This window comes from Molothrus ater, chromosome 9 (assembly GCF_012460135.2).
Source record: "Molothrus ater isolate BHLD 08-10-18 breed brown headed cowbird chromosome 9, BPBGC_Mater_1.1, whole genome shotgun sequence".
NCBI classification, from domain to species: Eukaryota; Metazoa; Chordata; class Aves; order Passeriformes; family Icteridae; genus Molothrus; species Molothrus ater.
Genome location: NC_050486.2, coordinates 2,173,685 through 2,191,397, shown reverse-complemented (window position 1 = coordinate 2,191,397; position 17,713 = coordinate 2,173,685). Strand labels below are relative to the sequence as shown.

At 46.8% G+C, this 17,713-nt stretch overlaps 1 protein-coding gene across 1 annotated transcript; it reads right to left on the bottom strand.

The window, feature by feature from the left end:
* Nucleotides 1-11,251: 11,251 nt before the first annotated feature.
* On the bottom strand, nucleotides 11,252-16,727 carry LOC118689257 (E-selectin-like). Its single transcript, XM_054515811.1, is given in 11 exon segments — nucleotides 11,252-11,309; nucleotides 11,421-11,442; nucleotides 11,731-11,838; nucleotides 12,818-13,003; nucleotides 13,396-13,581; nucleotides 13,696-14,100; nucleotides 14,372-14,557; nucleotides 15,118-15,303; nucleotides 15,437-15,544; nucleotides 15,874-16,260; nucleotides 16,691-16,727. Coding segments are annotated over 11 exon segments (1,869 nt in total).
* Nucleotides 16,728-17,713: the final 986 nt, after the last annotated feature.

Here is a 17,713-nt window from a genome sequence, read left to right as displayed (position 1 = left end):
CAGACCAGAGACCCAACATCCACATGTCCTCTTCATTCAAAAACCACTCTGAGCTAAGTGTAAAAACAGGCACAAAGCACATTTTTTACTCTCCCTCCTTGCCTCTGTTGCTTTCTCATCACCTCTTTGAAGGTATTTTGTACAGGTATTCCAAACACCTCTTCCAGCTGCACTTTGGGGTCTGAAACTGCTGTTCATAATTCCTGTTTAAGTAGCTCTGTGGGATGGAGGGGGGGAGGGAAGCTTTAGCAAGGTACAGATCCACTAAAACACAAACCACTACATTCAACTTGAAAGATTTGTTTAAGCCCCATTAACTTAATTGGGACTTAACATCTCGCTCATTGCTTGTTCCCAGAGATCTCCACAGTGGACATGTGTGCCACCAGCACTGAGTGGTGGGGACTGTGTGAGCCTGCTGTGATTGTGTCCAAACTGCATCCCCTGTGCTCTGCTGTGCTCCCCCTGTGTCAGGTAGCTGGATAGTGGAGCCTGCTTGTCTGCTGAGATTTATTTCACAGGGCTCTGTGAGCCGAGCCTGCATGCTGCTGCTCTGTCCAACAGGCACACAGCTGCTCCAGAGGGCTCTGCAAAACAGGGACACGAGCACAGCTGCACCTGCAAACAGGGACACAAACAGAGCTGGCTGCACTTAGGACTTGCAAACCCTGATTTTGGCCAGTTTGTGTGTCAGGCATTGCCGCGCCCAGAAACCACTTGCAAACAGGACCAAAGATCAGGTCTAATTTTAGTAAGCCCTTAGGCTCTGCATCCCCTGACTGGGCTGGCTTTGATGATAAACACAATCATAGGGTGAAAGAAAGCAAAAAAACCCAGCTGGCACCTGCTGGGAGGGCAGGGAGAGAGAATCTGGCAGGCAGGAGGTTCCTACAGAGATTGCCAACACTACTACACGTCTGATTTGCTTTTTTGGGCAGCACGGTGAATGCAAAGGTGATCAACATTTGGCTTGGCTGGCCAGACAAGATGTGCCTGCATCAGACACTGCACTCACTCTCCTCTCTCTCTCTCTCTGCACCTCTCAAGGCAGCTCCTTCTGCTGTGCTTCACATCCCCAGCCCTTGAGCTTCAGCAGGGCTGAGGCTCTGCTGGAGTGCAGCACATCAGTGGGAATTGCTGCTCCCTTGCAAAGAGCCGTCTGGCTGCCTGGGCTGCTCCCTGCCAGACATCTGGACAGCCAATTGCACGTTCCAGTTTGCAGCCCAGCACAAGGATTCTTGTTAGGGGATATCTCTGAGCCTCAGGAAACTTAGTTATCTGTAGGATTTTTAGGACAACGGCTTTATTTACAACTCAGAGTCACGGAAAGACAAATGTTTAACCAAACTAGCAATGATTTTGTTCTCCAAATACTTTCAGTGAGGAAGAGTGACTCTGAAGTGAGAAAACCCTTTGCTGTTGTCTGAGCAACAAAAGAGGTTAGTAAAGATTCTTGCCTACCCTTGCTCTAGCTCTGAAGTCGTGAAGAAAGCGCTACAGCCCAGCTGTGCTCTTGAACCATTTTGTGTTCTTTTAGCACTTTGTTCTTTCCATAAATACCCAGTGGTTTCAGTGTGCCATGGAAGATGCAGGTGAGCTGGCTCAATACATTCATAAGGCTGAGTGAGTCAGTGCCCTGCAGCAGCAATCAGGCAGCCTCCTCCTCTCACACAGGGCACGCAGAGCAGCCCCAGCTCTGGGCTGTGGTAACCCCTGGGAGCTCCCCAAACCCTGGTGAGCTCCCCAAAGCCATTCCTTGCCCCCAGACTCCTCTCCAGAGAAGCCCACAGCACCTTGTGGCAGTGGTGAGCTGTGGAGAACCTGCACCCTGGGCCCACCAGCTGGGTTTTAGGGAGGTGGTCTGCCCTACAGGGCTGTGGTGGTACCAGTTGTTGGTTTCTCTGAGTCTGGATTGAAGGCACTTGAGATGATAGTTCATGTTTGGACTCACGTGTTTATTATTTCTTACCAGTAAAACAGTCTCACTACTGTGAGTTCAGCAGCTTTTCATTAGAAGGCACAAAATGGCCAACAATCTCTTGGTAAAAGGTCTTTTAAGACTAAACTGTCCAATTAAGAACTGACACCTGGATTATTGTCACCATCACATTCTCTGGAAAAATCTCCTTGCCCAGGATTTTCTCCTGGGAAGCTGAGAAGCCTCAGAGAAAAAGGAAAACAATAATTATCTCATTTGCTTTTCCTGGGTTTTGCTGCTTTGGACATTGTTTACCAACAGGTGATTGTTTCATTGGTTTCATGAGAATTGTTTTTACTTAATGACCAATCAGGATCAGGCTGTGTTGAGACTCTAGAAGGAGTCATGAGTTTTTCATTATTATCTTTTTGACCTTCTGACTGTATCCTTTCTGTAGTCTTTAGTATAGTTTAGTTTAGTATTCTTTTATATAAATAGTGTCATAAAATAATAAATTAGCCTTCTGAGAACATGGAGTCAGATTCATCATTCCTTCCTGCCACGGGGCACCTCACAAATACAACAGATTATTTTCCCTTTTAAACCAATAACTGATCCCAAAGAGCTGCAATGCAGACTTTTCTGCCCAATTACAAAATGCCACCCAAACCCATGGAGAAGAAGCAAGAAGAAGCATGAAGAAGAAACCCAGGATGACACCCTGTGCCCTCCATCTTGCTTCCATCCACAGCAGACTAAAAATCCCAAAACCTCAATTTCTCACCCAGAGAAATACACCTACACTGCTCTCTATAATCTATTGCACACTTTTGTGGATTCCAGTCTATCTTGAAGTCTGGGAAACTTTCTCCATGGATGAGGGTCAGAGTCAGTGCTGCCCTGGGGGTCAGGACACCCCAGAGCAGACAGGGAAATATTCCTGATGCTCTGGTTTCCACACAGGGCCCCTGTGGGATGGAAGGAAATGCCCTTGAGGGCATTTCTGTGTCTGCTCTCTGTCACAGGGAATGGAGCTGGCCTGCACCAGAAACCACACTAGAAAAACATGCAGACCTTGGTGGAAGCTACAGCAATTAGGTTAATTAAGGGCTGGGGCAGGCCCATATGTTTTCTGATCTGTTGTTTTTAGGTCCCCCTATTGCACCTGTTCCCACAGCATCCAAACACCCTCAAAGCTTAGGTTTTCCCACTGGGGACATGGGAACAGAAGGATGGCTGGCCCAGATCACAGCAAAGGCCTGTCTGGCCTCCCATCAAGCAGCAGAAAGAGAAGGCAGAGGGGTGACAATAGGACATGTCATTCCCTGGGACAGGTCCTCTGCTCTTCCTGGGAAGGCCCCAGAGCTCTCCTCTAAGGAGTTCTGCATCCTCCTGTCACCATCCCTGGAGGGATTTACAAAAAGTGTAGATGTGGCACTTTGGGATGTGGTTTAGTGGGAGTTGGCACCCGATTCCCACATCCCTGGTGTGCTTTGGAACATCCTTTCAGACATGGGGTGCCACTGCAGTGGGAGCCACCCAGGTTCCTGTCAGAGAGCCCCTGCTTATTGCACAGGGGGCACAGCAGCAGCTCCCACCTGCAGAACAACCCAGCCTGGGACAGGGGTTTGTAGCAGCCAACTCCTCAGGGCTCTTCAAATCCTGGTTTCTGGGATCCTCTGACAAGTTCTCTCTCTCCCAGGTGTAAGCTCAAGGAGAAATCTGCTCTTCAGAGTTTGTGACAGTGTTCACAGGGGTTTTCTGATCAGGGAAGAGATGAGGATCTGACTCCATGTTTCACAAGGCTGATTTATTATTTTATGATATATATTATATTAAAACTATACTAAAGGAATAGAAGAAAAGGTTTTCATCAGAAGGCTAGCTAAGAATAGAATAGCAAAGAATGATAACAAAGGTTTGTGGCTCGGACTCTCTGTCTGAGCCAGCTGACTGGGATTGGCCATTAATTAGAAACATCCAACATGGACCAATCCCAGATGCACCTGTTGCATTCCACAGCAGCAGATAACCATTGGTTACATTTTGTTCCTGAGGCCTCTCAGCTTCTCAGGAGGAAAAATCCTAAGGAAAAGATTTTCCATAAAAGATGTCTGTGACAAGAGTTAGTTTTGCTCATTTTAAAATCTGCGGGAGCCCACGTTCCTAAAACCCCTCCAGGTGATTCATCCTTGCACAGTGCATTCCCTAAGGCAGAATCACTTTCTAGAGTTTCATGGAAGTAGAGTACCTGCTGTTTGCAACCATCTCCATCTCCCCTGCTCATGCAGGAACATGAATGAAGTGCTTTTAATGTCTGTGCAGCCTCCATCACCCATTTCTGCCTGAAAAAGACCTGCAGGACTTTCTCCCACTTAGGAGGCAGGGAAGGATGTTGTGAGGGTTCATTCACCATTTAATGGGCTGAGAACCAAAATGTGCCCTGTGTACATGCAAAGAAACAGGAAACAAAAGCAACAGAACAAAAGCTTTGACTGATCATCATGGGGGTGTGTGCGTGTGTTATTAGCTTTGTCTGGCAGCATTTGAAACACTTTTGTCAGCGACTAAAGGAACCACTTCTGAATTTAATGCAGCCAAACTGGACAAGCAGCAGTCTGGAGAAAATGAGGATCTGTGTCTGGTTTCTTTTCAGCAGAGCCCAACACTTGTAAGCAGTTGCAGTTACTTTGCAAGATACTTTGTACGCCTGGTAGGTTTGAAAAATGCAGATTTTAAACTCAGTTGTAGGATTAGAGGACAGAATGGAAGAACCTCTGCTGCATCTGTTTTTTCCCAGGGGTTGCATTGATCAAAAGTGATCTGCTGTGGAGTAGCAGAGATCTTCTGCATGCTCTGACAGTGACCCAGCAGTTCCCACCTCACCTGCAGAGCTTTTCTCTGCTGCCTTCAGCAGAAATGCAGAGAGGACTGGAGAGGGCCCTTGCTCTCAGCCTCAGGATGGGACTTTCCAGGACAACCCCCAGTGCCTTTCTGCTCAAACTGTACCATTTCCCCATGGATATCTTGGTTGGTTGTGCAATGACAGCATTCCACCATGTCTGATTTTCATGTTATCTGGGCTGTTTGCACTGACACACCATGGGGTAAAGCAGGGACATTGCTTTCTCCTGCTGCATTTTCACCTTGGTTTGGGCCAGGCTGAGCTTGATTTCTCAAGATCCTGAAGTGAATTCATCCTGCCTGATTGCAGCCCCTCCTTTCCCAGAAATCATCCTATGAAATAAGCCCAAAGTGTTTCCTGTCTCCCCTTTAATCCTTTTCCTTCTCCCCAAGTGCTCCATGGCCCAAGCCCTGCTCCAGAAGCCATGAATTCAGTGTGATCCCCTCATCCTGCCCACTCAGAGGCTGTCAGAAGCCAAAAATGACAGCACTGGAGTGCCAGGAGCAAGCAAGTCACCTGCAATTTCACACCTGCCATGGCTGCTTTCATGGCAGCTGGCAAGGTGAGAAGCTGATGAAGGTCCCACTTGGCCCAGGCTGAAAGTCAAAGCAACTGTTGGGCTTTTCAGGGAATGTCCTTCTCTGAAGTAGGAAGGCAGGTAGAAAAGCTGCTGGCAGCTGCCCCAGGGCATCTGCTGCCTTGCTTAGGAGGCATTTGTGCTTTTTGCAGCTGTCCTGTTCTTGGCAGCAGCTTCCCTGAGCTGGAAAAAGCACTGGCCACCATCAGCTGTGGAAACACTTTCTGGGCTGCAGATTTCTGTCTGTGGAGCCACAGCTGAACTGTATTGGCCAAGTCTGTGTCCCTTCTAAGTGAGTGCTAGGTGAGTAGCAAAAGCCATCCAGCAGGTTTTGGCTCCACTGGTGAAATCTAACCTACAGCTTTGATTGTTTCTTCCTACAGGTGTGCAGGAGAGAGGCCCTAAACCAGGCTAGGGAGCTCCACAGGACAAAACTGTGCAAATGCTGTGACAGGCTGGGCTCTGGTAGCTGCTTTGCTGCTTTTCTGCAAGTTCCTGTAGCCCAGTACCAGCAGGAACCTGTCCTGCCTGTGGCTGGGCAAGCCCAGGCTGCGTTTCTCATTTGCTGTGAGCTATGGCTCCCAGGGAGCAGCAAACCTGTGGGCTTCTCTGTCCCTAACCAAGAGCTCATCACACAGATTTGCTCCTCTAGGTCTGTGTGGGCTGAAGACCCCTGATCAAACACCCAGCACCAGCCACACAAGGGCAGGGAGAGGAGCCAGGCCCCTGTCAGAACCAGAGGAATCCAAACAGCAGCAAGACTCAGGACAGAAAGCAGACTCACAGAGGCCCAAGAATGTTGCATTGCACAGACACTGTGATTGCAGCCTGGCCTCCTGGCCATGATACCCTCTGGCAGCTCCCAGAGCAGGTTATGGCCACTGCATCCCAACTCCAATTCCTGTGGGGGCTGCTGCTGCAGAGTCCTCCTGCCAGGCCTCAGCACAGCATGCCAGGAGCTGCAGGGATGTGCAGCCCCCAGAGCCTGGAGCAGCAGCTCATCTTCACAAGAGAAACACTGGCCAAATGCTGGCTCCAGCCCTCAGAAACTGGAGTTTTGGAAGGCAGCTTCAGCCAGGCCCAGGTACACGACTGCTTGTTTGGTGGCTTATGAAAACAGAAGGCACAAACCCAATCTTGTGTCTTCCACTGTTTGTGTCACCAAAACCCACAGAAACACTCACCCCAAATCAAACACTGCCTGTCTGAGCCTTCCAGTGGAATTTTGTTTCTGACTCCCCCAGTCTGGCAGCCCCCCAGCAGAAGCGAACAAGCTGAAGCCACCCTGGGTAGCTGGGCTCGTCAGGAATGTGTTAAGTTACACCACAAACTGCATCCCCGTGCCAAGCAGCAGCACACACAAAGCTGTGAAAGGACACGAGTGCCTCCCAGTTAATGTCACCTTCACAGCTGCCATAGGTCACAGCACAAGCAGACACCACCACAACATGCCAGGCAGAACATGGAGCCCGCTCTGAACAATGCCACGGGCCCGGGGAGAGATGAGGAATTTAAGGGAAGCAGAACAACAGGAAATGAGGAAAGTCCCTCCAGCAAAGGTCCTGTGGCCCATCAGAGGCTGCTCAGCACTGCAGTGACACAATGCAGTGACTGAAGGCCTGCCTGGCAGCCAGCATTCCCAAGGCCATTGTTGCCAGCACGGGAAGGACACAGATACAAACAAGAGCTGTGTTCCCAGGCAGAGACACATCCACTGCAAATGGAATGACTCCCTGGAGCTCCTCAAGGCCTGCATGCACCATGCCATCCTAGCTGGGAAATCATATCCTGAGGCAGGAAAAGCTGTGCCAGGAGGGGATAAAGAATCAAGCAACCTGGATGAGCACAGGCTGGGGTTTTGCCTGTGTTGGCAAAACTGGACCAACATTAATTATGTTTGCCTGTGTGCTGGACCAATATTAATTATAAGGATAGATGGAACTTGAAAGTCACTGCAAGGAAGGAGATCCCCTTCAAAGAGTCTTGGTCTGGCCTAGGGGATACATGGGAGAAGTAGAGGATGAATCCCACCCAAATGTGATCTCACTAGAAGAGCATGGCCTCTAGAAGTCACAAGGCTTGGAGAAAGAAGAGGGATAATTTTATAGTCTCATTTCTGGCAATAAAGCCCCTGTAAGATCCCAGAGAAAACTGCTAGAAGCACCAGCTGTGGTCAGGAAAGGAGAAGCTGAACTGCCCTGGGCAGCAGGGTGGGATCCAGGCTGGATAAGCAGCTCTCTCCAGAGGATGGCCGTGCAGTAGAGGACACCAACAAGGGCAGCCCAGGGGATCCATGTGGTGCTTTAGCTCTCAAAACAGCTCCTCAGGGATTCAGAGCAGGGCGTTCCGGGCTAATCCCTGCGTCCCTCAGGGAACCTGAGGATTACTGCTCTACATCTGCTCCCAGGGCTGGGCCCCACCTTGTCCAGGCAGTGGAAATGCTGACAGCCACTCTCAGCTCTTTAATCGGTTTGGGACAAACAGCAATGGGCTCTGTCCCCCGTGGGGCAGCACCTTGTGGCATTCACATTCTCTGTAAAATCCCTTTGCTCAGGGTTTTCCTCCTGGGAAGCTGAGAAGCCTCAGAGAAAAGGAAAACAATTCTTACCTCAATTGTTTCTCCTGTGTTGTACTCATGTGGAATGTGTTTGGAGATTGTTTACCCACAGGTGATTGTTCCATTGGATTCTGCTGTGAGTTGTTTTCACTCTTTGGCCAATTGGGGCCAAGCTGTGTTAGACTCTGGAAAGTGTCACACGTTTTCATTGTTATCTTTCTAGCATTCAGCAAGTACCTTTTTTATATTCTTTAATGTAATATAGTATTACAAAGTAATAAATTAGCCTTCTGAGAACATGTAGCCAGATTCATCATTCCTCCCTGCCATGGGGACCCCTGCCAATACAATAGCACCTCTTAAGTGACTCTCCCTCACAGCCCTGATGGCTTCTCTTGACCTTTGGCTGGGGCAGGAATGCCCCTCAGAGTTTGTCTGGCAGCAGCTTCAGAGCTGCAATGCAGCTTCCCTGGTGGAGTGGTCTTGGTTTGTTAATTTGAGATTTTGTTAATTTTGAGATTTCTTGGTTAACGTACTAAAGAGCGTGGTGGGTTCTGTGCTGGTTAATTATTAATGTGTTTATTTTTTGTTGTGAGATAGGATTAGGAGAAAGGTAAAGTAGGTTTCAAACTTTAAAAGGGTATAAAGAAAAATGTATTAATAGTAATTAAAGGAAAGAGTAATAAGAATTAGAATAAAACCCAACTAGAGCAAGGCTCAGTGAGCTCCCTAGAGAAGGGCCTCAACTTCCCTGGCTTGGGGCTCAGCTGAAACAGGCCTTATTACTTGTTCCTAAGTCAGGAAAAAAAAAAAAAAAGAAGAAATTCTCGAGTTTCTCTCATCTTTTACATGTGTTTTTCACAGAAACATGTCTAGTTTAATAGTAGCTAAAGGTTTTATATCACTTCTTGAAGTGTCGCTCATACAAAACCATAACCCCTGTTATCTCAGTTAACCATACAAAATGCAGATAAGTTTTATATCACTTCTTTAAATGTCTCCCATAGAAAACCATAACCCCTGGTTATGCCAGGGGCTGGCAAAGGGTGACTCCAGCAGCGTGTGGCCACCCCTGGTACCCCCCCAGCAGCAGCCATGGCAGTGTTTGGCTGCAGCCCAGGGCGGGATGGAGGTGCCAGGGCAGCAGTCAGAGCTGTGCTTTCAGCTGTAATAACTGCAATATCTCAGACCTGTGATAACTCTTTCAACTTCCCAGCAGAAAGGGCTGCAAAAACCTGGGGTTTGTGCTGTTAGTTATGCACCAAGATCACCTGCTCGCTCCTCTTCCTGCTCTTCTCTCCCTCCTGCGCTTGCCTGCCGGAGCTGGGGCGCTGGTCCTTCCTCCTCCCTGTCAGACTGGGGATGCTGGTTTGGGATCAGCCCTGGCCGGGCCAGTCCCGGGCAGTCAGCCCCATCTGCTGGCTGCTAGGGAAATACGGGAAGCTCCAAGGGAAATTTAGAGTGGATTTTAGGAAAAAGTTTTTTGTTGAAAGAGTGATAAATACTGGAATGGTCTGCCCTGGCAGGTGGTGGAGTCACCATCCCTGGGTGTGTTTAAAAAAGGATTGGTTGTGGCACTCAGAGCCCTGGTTTAATTGAGGTGGTGTTAGGGCATGGGTCAGGCTTGGTGATCTTAAAGGTCTCTTCCAACCCAGTGATTCTGTGATTCTCTAGTAATGGACAGCCTTGCTTTTAGTCAGTCTTCTCCCCAACCCTCACATCCTTCTGTTGAAGCCACAAGTCATAGGGCTGACCCAAATAATTTAAATTATTCACATTTACAAGTAGGGAGTGTTAAATTGAAAACATTTTATTAAAAAATGTTACAAATAGAACAATTCACATTTATAAATAGGGAGTGTTAAATTGAAAACATTTTATTTAAAAATGCTACAAATAGGACAATACATATCAGGTTAAATGAGAGGTTTTTAATTTATAATCATAACTTAAATATAAATTAAAGGAGTCTCATTTGAAGACTTTTAAGAGCTAAAAAAATCATATTTTCAATACATAAACATACAAATCTCAGTCTTCCATTTCATTCATAAACATTATGCAGTCATGCAATCCTTACAAACGCTTCCAATTTAGTTTCAAATAAATTCTGATCAACAGCCACAGACCTACTCAAGAGCAAGTATTTTACAATGCATGTACAGTTAAGAGCACAGAAATATCCACGATAAAAACTGCTCAAATAAATACATATGTATATACACATATTACAGTACAGAATCCCACAGGGATGAGATAATTTCAGATCTACCTGCTGTGTTCAGAAACCAGAGTACCCTGTGTAAGCACCATGGTTCCTAGTGCTGTTATATTTTTTTTAAAAGGCATCTAAGTTTTCTGGGATATGCAGCAGAAACCCAAATAATTGCCCATATCACTGCAGGCATATCTATTGACTGGGACATCTGAAAATAAACTGGCTTCCACAACCCAGATCAATAGTTTCAAAGCTGTTCCGTGAATATTTTTCCATCCTGATTCTTCTGTTTCTGCAAGCATAACCCCTGTGAGTCCAGAGGAGACACCTGCAGCAGTGTAGTAAGTGATGTGAAATAATGCATGTCTTCACCTCACCTTGGTACCTTTGAGTGGAGCAGAGGAGGAACCAGCCTCCTCTTTGGGCAGCAGTGCTCTGCTTACTCACCACCTGCACAGGAGATGGCAAGCTCCCAGTTCAGGATCACCACATGGCTGAATGGAGGCAGGATTTGGCCTCAAGGCCAGAGTTCTCTGTTGTTGTCTTCAATGGAAATACCAGACAGCTTGAGTTCAAGATTTCTGAATCACACACAAGGTCAATCATCTTGTCAGCAAAAGGTAAAAACATCTGGACAGCTGCTGATTTGCAGGCAGTTTCATTCTCCAGAAATCTGAGATGTAAGTGAAGGTGGCTGCAATTCCTGTGGAGAGAACAAAATTCCTCCATAAATCAGAAAAATGGCAGAGATTTGTATTTGCTCTCATCTCAGAGGAATTTTGTATGCAGCAGGTAGCAGAACTGCACAAAAGTGTTCCTAATACCATTTGCAGCTGGACAGAATGCTAAGCACAATCATCCTTCAGGAGCTGAACAACCATTTCTGCAGCAATAAATCCATCAGGCTTGTTAGGAACTGCCATGCAATGCCAAGATGCACATTAGGTGTCCCAAAGCACATATTGCTGTGTCAGCAACTGTACAGTAATTAGCAGCTCTGATTGATTGCTTGTGTGATTAAAAGGAAGAGAATTTGTGAGTGAAACCATCACATGTGCTTACCTGAAACACCTGAGTTAGACATTCTCGCCAGCACTTTGGAAGCTACCTTCACTGGCTGTTTCCTGCCAGTTCCTATAAAACAAAAAGTGAAAACTACTTTAGTGACAACAGGTTCTTATCAAATGGGTTTTAGCAAAGTGATGGCAATGGTTTTTTCATGTTGCTTTTTGAGACACAACTTACCTGAAAGGAATAAACTTCTTTGCTGCAAGAAGAATAAGAAAAGATATTAGTATTTCAAGACAAAAGCCCTCATTCTTGTTGTCTAAATATTTGGGGTTTACTATTTTTTTTTCCTTTCTCAGATGTCCATCCAAAAGCCAAACATGGCATACATGGAGGATTCTTGAAGATAATTTTGGAATTATATCTAAGTATGTGAATTACTACTTTTTCAACAAGCAAGGTATAGGGCTTTGGAGGTTTGGGGTTGATTGTTTTCCTCCTTTCAGGAACTTTTCAGGAAGATAAATGAAGCAGAGCAGGTGCTCACCTTTTCTCCGGAAGCGCCTTGCGAGCCAAAGGAGGAATGATGCTGTGGACAGCAGAGAGGCAGAAGTGGCTGCTATGCCCACAGAGATGTAGCTGGCTTGGTCAGAGGCTGAAAGGATGAAAAGATTTCAGTGAGATCAAGGTGGGTCTTTGAAGCCCTCTCTCCTTCTTCCCTTTCCTTGTGCTCTTCGAGAGGAACCACAAGTGCAGCTTGTAACACTCAAGTTTTCTCTTGCTGAAACAGGATGGTTCCTGTACACAAGGTAAAAAGCTGAATGCTAAAAATTACCCCATCCATTGCCAAAGTAATAGCAAAGGCAAGAAGCTCCCTACACCAGGGTCTGTCTCCAACCTCCAGCCTTGCATAGCAATCTGTGCTCCTCTTATTTTTCATGTTGCAGTTGATATTTTAACTCCCTGTGTGCTATCTTCCTCTTTGAGCAATCCTGCTGAGATCAATGAAATTCTAAAGGATCTAAATTCTGCTCAAGCAAATGAAAGTGGGATTGAGCTTTTAGGATCTCAAGAAAAAGCATTCCAGGCAGGCCAGGGGTGTTCCAGCTGAGGGCAGTGACAGAGCTCTTACTGCCTTGAATGAGAAGGCAAGGCTGAGCTTCTGTCCTTTGAAATTGCAGCCTCTGAGAGAAAAGCTCTGTGAGGTCTTTTGGCTGAGGAGTCCATCCAAGAAACTATCACACCAAATCAAAAAACCTATAAAATTTTCCACTGAGAGCGAGACTTAAGAGTGCAGATTTCCCCACAAGGTTCTGCTTGTCTAGAAAAGCTTTTGTTTTTATTCACATGGAAAAAAACCTCATGGTGAGAAATATTTTGTTCAAAAACCAAACAGAAAGAAGTAAAATCTGGTTGCAGGGGTTTTTTATATATAAGAAATCAATATTTTCCACCAAGATCTTTTAGGATTTTTCCCCTCTTCCATTTTCAAGCATGAGTGATTCTGGTTGGCTTTTGAATTAATGGACTTCTCTACATGTTCCAGCTCTCAGGTTGCTATTACCACCATACCACCCTTGCAAACCTCATCTGACTAAAAACACAGTGCCTGTGGCTGCTCACAGGCAATGTACCTTCACACGTGGGCAGGCTGGCACTCCAGTTTCCTGAGGGGCTGCACTCAAGAACACGAGAGCCATTGAGACTCCATCCTTCCAGGCAGCTGAAGTGGCAGGAGGTGTTGTAGGTGAACATCCCAGCCCCGTGGGAGCAATCCATGGAGCCTTTCTCAGGAGAGCTCAGTGGTTCACACTGTATGACTGAAACACAAAGAGATATGGTTATTCCTGCTGTAGAGCAGTGAAGTATGCAAGAAAAAAAAAAAATCAAGAGGTTCCAAGCAAACAAATAGTGAAATTTCTATATAGTTTCCTGTGGTTTGCTTGCACATAAATTTTTTGCAAAAGAACACAACTGGAACAACTAAGGGCTTTCCTGTCTTTGGCCCAATTGTTTGCACTAGTAGATGTACACTTATTTTCAAATTCATTTGACTTTGGGATGGGAGCTGCTCAGAGCCATGAGCAGGCATTCCAAGGCACAGCTGAAAACATGGGAACACAGAACTGAGTTTGGAGCCAGGGTCCTACAGGAACAGGGATTTCTGCGTGTTCCCCAGTGAGCAGAAAGCTGCAATTCCCAACAGCCTTACCTTTGCATTTGGGCACCGGCTGTGACCACTGGCCCTGAGCCGTGCACTCCGTGCTGGGTGATCCCTGCAGGACAAATCCCTCGGGGCACTGGAAATGGCAGCGGGAGCCAGGGGTGAGCTCTGCAGCAGCGCGGTCACAGCTGACGGAGCCTTCTGCTGGCCACGGCACAGCCTCACAGAGCACAGCTGCAGCACAGGGAGCACACAGCCACCATCAGCACAGCGCTCCGGGACAGCGCCAGCCAGCGCTGGCAGCCCCCGCGGCTCAGCTGAGCAGCGAGAAGGAAATTAGGAAATTACCTGCACACTCTGGCTGCTGCCTGTCCCAGGCTCCTGAAGAGCCACACTGCAGGGTGGCTGCTCCTGTCAGGGTAAATCCTTCCTCACAGCTGAACTCACAGGTGGTTCCCCAGATGAGCTGCTCTGAGGGATGGGAGCAGTTCACAGCCCCGTGGGCAGGCATTGCCAGGGCAGGACAGGTGACAGCTGAAAGGCACAAGAGACAGCACAGAGCTTAGCTTGGGGTAGGTCAGGATAAACAAACACTCTTCTGGAGCTGGCAAGAGACATGCCCTGCCTGGAGCTGTCCTACAGAGCCATCATACCTCCCTTCCAGGGTCTCACAAACAGAGACTTCAGCAGGTTGCACAGTGCAGCCAGAACTCTTAATCTGCACCCAAAGCACACAGGTCATCCTGGGAATGGCTCCACATTACTCTCCACTCTGGAGTGCATAAACTGACACTTGCTCACATTTGGGGTTTAGGGAATAAAGAATCCCTGCCAGAACACTCCACTGTTAAAGTGTGGTACTGTGTGTGCTGGAGACACTGCCCCAGAGTGCTGTTTGTCACCCTGCACTGCTGTTTCCTCACTAAAACACGAGGCTAAATGACCCCACCTTGGGATCTGCTTAGGAAAAGGGCTGGGGATGAATGCCACTCCTGGATTAGATCTGATTGAGAGAGGAAATTACCTGCACACTCTGGCTGCTGCCTGTCCCAGGCTCCTGAAGAGCCACACTGCAGGGTGGCTGCTCCTGTCAGGGTAAATCCTTCCTCACAGCTGAACTCACAGGTGGTTCCCCAGGTGAGCTGCTCTGAGGGATGGGAGCAGTTCACAGCCCCGTGGGCAGGCATTGCCAGGGCAGGACAGGTGACAGCTGAAAGGCACAAGAGACAGCACAGAGCTTAGCTTGCAACAAACCATTTTAAGTATTTTTCTTTTTTGAAACTTAGCAACACATCCACTAAACAGGAGCAGGTTTAGAAAAGCTACTACTATGGCATGCTACTATGCCACCATCCTACAAAGCAGACAGAAGGGGAAATATTTTAAAATGGGAAACTAGCTCTTCAGGCAAGACTGTTAATTCATCTGCAGCTCATGACAGCAACTATTTAAAATCCAAGATTTCCCTGTTTTTATTGTTGCTGGGTGACCTTTGATGCTTTAATTGTAACTGGCCTGTTGAGAGCAGTCCCACAGCTAGGTCATCTCAATTCCCTGTTTCCACCTAAGAGTTGGAAAACTCTTTCCCTGCAAGGAACAAGGCCAGAACATTCATCCTACTCATCTCACCTCCTCAGGAACAGAGACCTGTGTGCTGAAATAAAATAGCACCTACATCACATAATGTGTTACAAAGGATTTGGCCACTAAACTTCCATTTTTACCTCCTGCCTGAGGTGTAGAGGGCCATGTGCAATGCAGCAAGCTCACCTTTGCATGCTGCAAGGGGGGCAGACCAGAGCCCAGCAGAGGTACAGTGGACAGACTCCAGTGCAGTCAGCTCATAGCCCTCCTCACACTGAACTTTGCAGGATGAGTTGTAGCTGAAGTCCCCCAATGGATGCTGGCACTCAAGACTCCCATGATCAGGTTTCTCTAGTGGATCACAACTTTCAACTTCAAAGAAGACAAGCACAAGAAGATAAAGAAGATAGACAGTCAGTCTCTTTGGCTGAGCAAGTAAACCAAGAAGGCAAACTGAGCACTAGGTAGCATGAGTTGGTCAAGAAGCAGGATGAAATAATCTTACCAAACTCGCATTCAGGCCCATAGAAGCCAGGGTTGCAATGACAGGTGTGGTTGTTGATGGTCTCTATGCATTCTCCATTGCCACTGCAGAGGGATGGGTTGCAAGAAGCTGGAAAAAAAAAATAAAGCAAATTATGAAAGAATCAACAACTAAGAAAACGTGGCTAGCACTTTGTTTGTCTTTCTGACACTAAACAAGCCCTTTGTATAGCAAAAGAAAATCAGAGGGTTTGCTATTTAGGATTGTCCTGTCATTTCACAGAGGCATTTCTGAAATGCACACCTTTTACAGACTAGCTCACAGTAAAAGGATTCTGGTGGCCGGAAACTCCAAGACCGCTTGTTCTGAGGTAAATATTAAATGAAGTTAAACAACTCATGCCAGCCACCAGCTCAGCTCCCCAGAGTCACACTGGAGTGACTTTTATCAGGCCATACCTGTGTAGCACAAGGCAACCTTCTTCTTCTCACACTGCTCATCATTCCATTTGCCATCATCCTTCCCTCTTTTGATGTAGATCTCAACGCAGTCCTCGTTGTTCCCTTTGCCATTTGGCTCCCCTGAAGCCCAGTTTCTTGCTTCTTCTGTCAGTTCCTTGTTAGTTCCAGTCCAGGTCCACACCCCATTAATTTTTCTGATTCCAATCCAGTAGTAACCCGGATTGAAGGGTAAGAAGGTATTGAGATGCTTGATTTCCTCCTGGTTCTGGATGGCAACCAGGTTAGTGTACTTCTTTCTGCACCACAGCTCTGCTTCCCTGTAGGTCATGTTTGTGTCTGAATAATGGTATGTCCACCCATTCACCCCCTGCAGCACTGTAAGTCCTAGAATGAGAAAATATCCAAAAGTTGGTGCCTGACTTCTCCCCTCCTCTCTCTCTAGAAGAGGACATTTAAGCTCTATAAACACTGCAAACTTGTCAGGATCTGAAAAATGCATAAAAACTAGTGGTAATTATTTTATAAACAACCACCTGGCAAGCTTCAAACCAGGCAAGTCAGCTTCAAGTACAGGACTTCAGCCTGTGAAACTACATCTGATCACACAAAGCTTTGAGACTTATAGGAGCCAATTATGGCTCTGACAGGCAAGCAGGGAAAATGTGCCATTGCATCCAGAGGTTCTTCTGTGTGAACACAGCCTCAGGTTAATTAGGGCAGGTTCAAAAATTCTCTTTGATGCTGAGCTCAAAGAGAACAGTCACATTAATATTGCCATCCCACTGGTTTTCCACACAGAGAAATACACACTTACCATAGGTTAGAAGAGATAGGAACTGCAAGCAAATCATGTTTCCAAGAGTTTTCTCTATCTTTCAAGCAGATGGCTATGAGAAATCAAAGAAACATGTTTGTAAAAAACAAATTAGTCAAAAATCCATATAAAGTACTTGTCATGCAATTTTTGCTATGTACTTTTAAACAAGTAGGATTTCCACAAATTATTCATTTAAAAATTGTTTTTAATATCAAGATACTTTAAAATATAAGCGGCTTTTAAGGAAGATGGACACAGATTTCCAGCTGTCCAGTTCTCCTTTAGCTGGGCAGTGAAGCAGAATAGCAGAGTCCATTTCTACTCACATTTTGTAGCTGCAGTGTCCAGGTGACAGAATTCCTCTGCGCTGCTTCCCAGAGACTGTGGCTAAGTGGATGAACTCAGCCTTGAAAATCAAGTTCAGCTCCAAGTGTCTGGACTCTGAAATGCTCTGCCTTTTATTCCCTCAACTAGCCTGCCCTCCACGAGACGGGAAACTCCGCATGGAAAACAATTTCTTGGAAAATCCCAGGATCCGGCCCTCCCACCCGTCAGGACGGATGTTATCCCTGGCCAGAGAGACACACTGTGGTGACAGAGTGCCAAGTGCCACATGACCAACTTTTACTGACAGAAACACACAATTCCAGGATATCAAGGAGGAGGAGGAGGAGGAGGACAATTAGATGGAATTAAATGCATGAATAAGCAGATTGCAATTTTTCAGTTGGCATAATGTTTTGCAGTGAGGAGGCATCAGTTCTTCCGGTATCTCTGTAGGAAAGGCATCAACACTCAAAGCTGGAGCAAAAATGGGAACTGCAGCAAAGGACAAGCCCTTCCTATGGATCTCAGCTGTGCAGAGCTCTCATTTCTGGTCAGGTTTGTCAGCTCCAGGATTGCTGGAACTCCTCACAATACAGGTTCATCAGTCACTTGTAGCAGTCAGGTTTGAAATGTGGACCTTGCTCTGAAGAGTCCCTTGGACCATATTCTTCAATGTCCTGATCTCAATAGAGT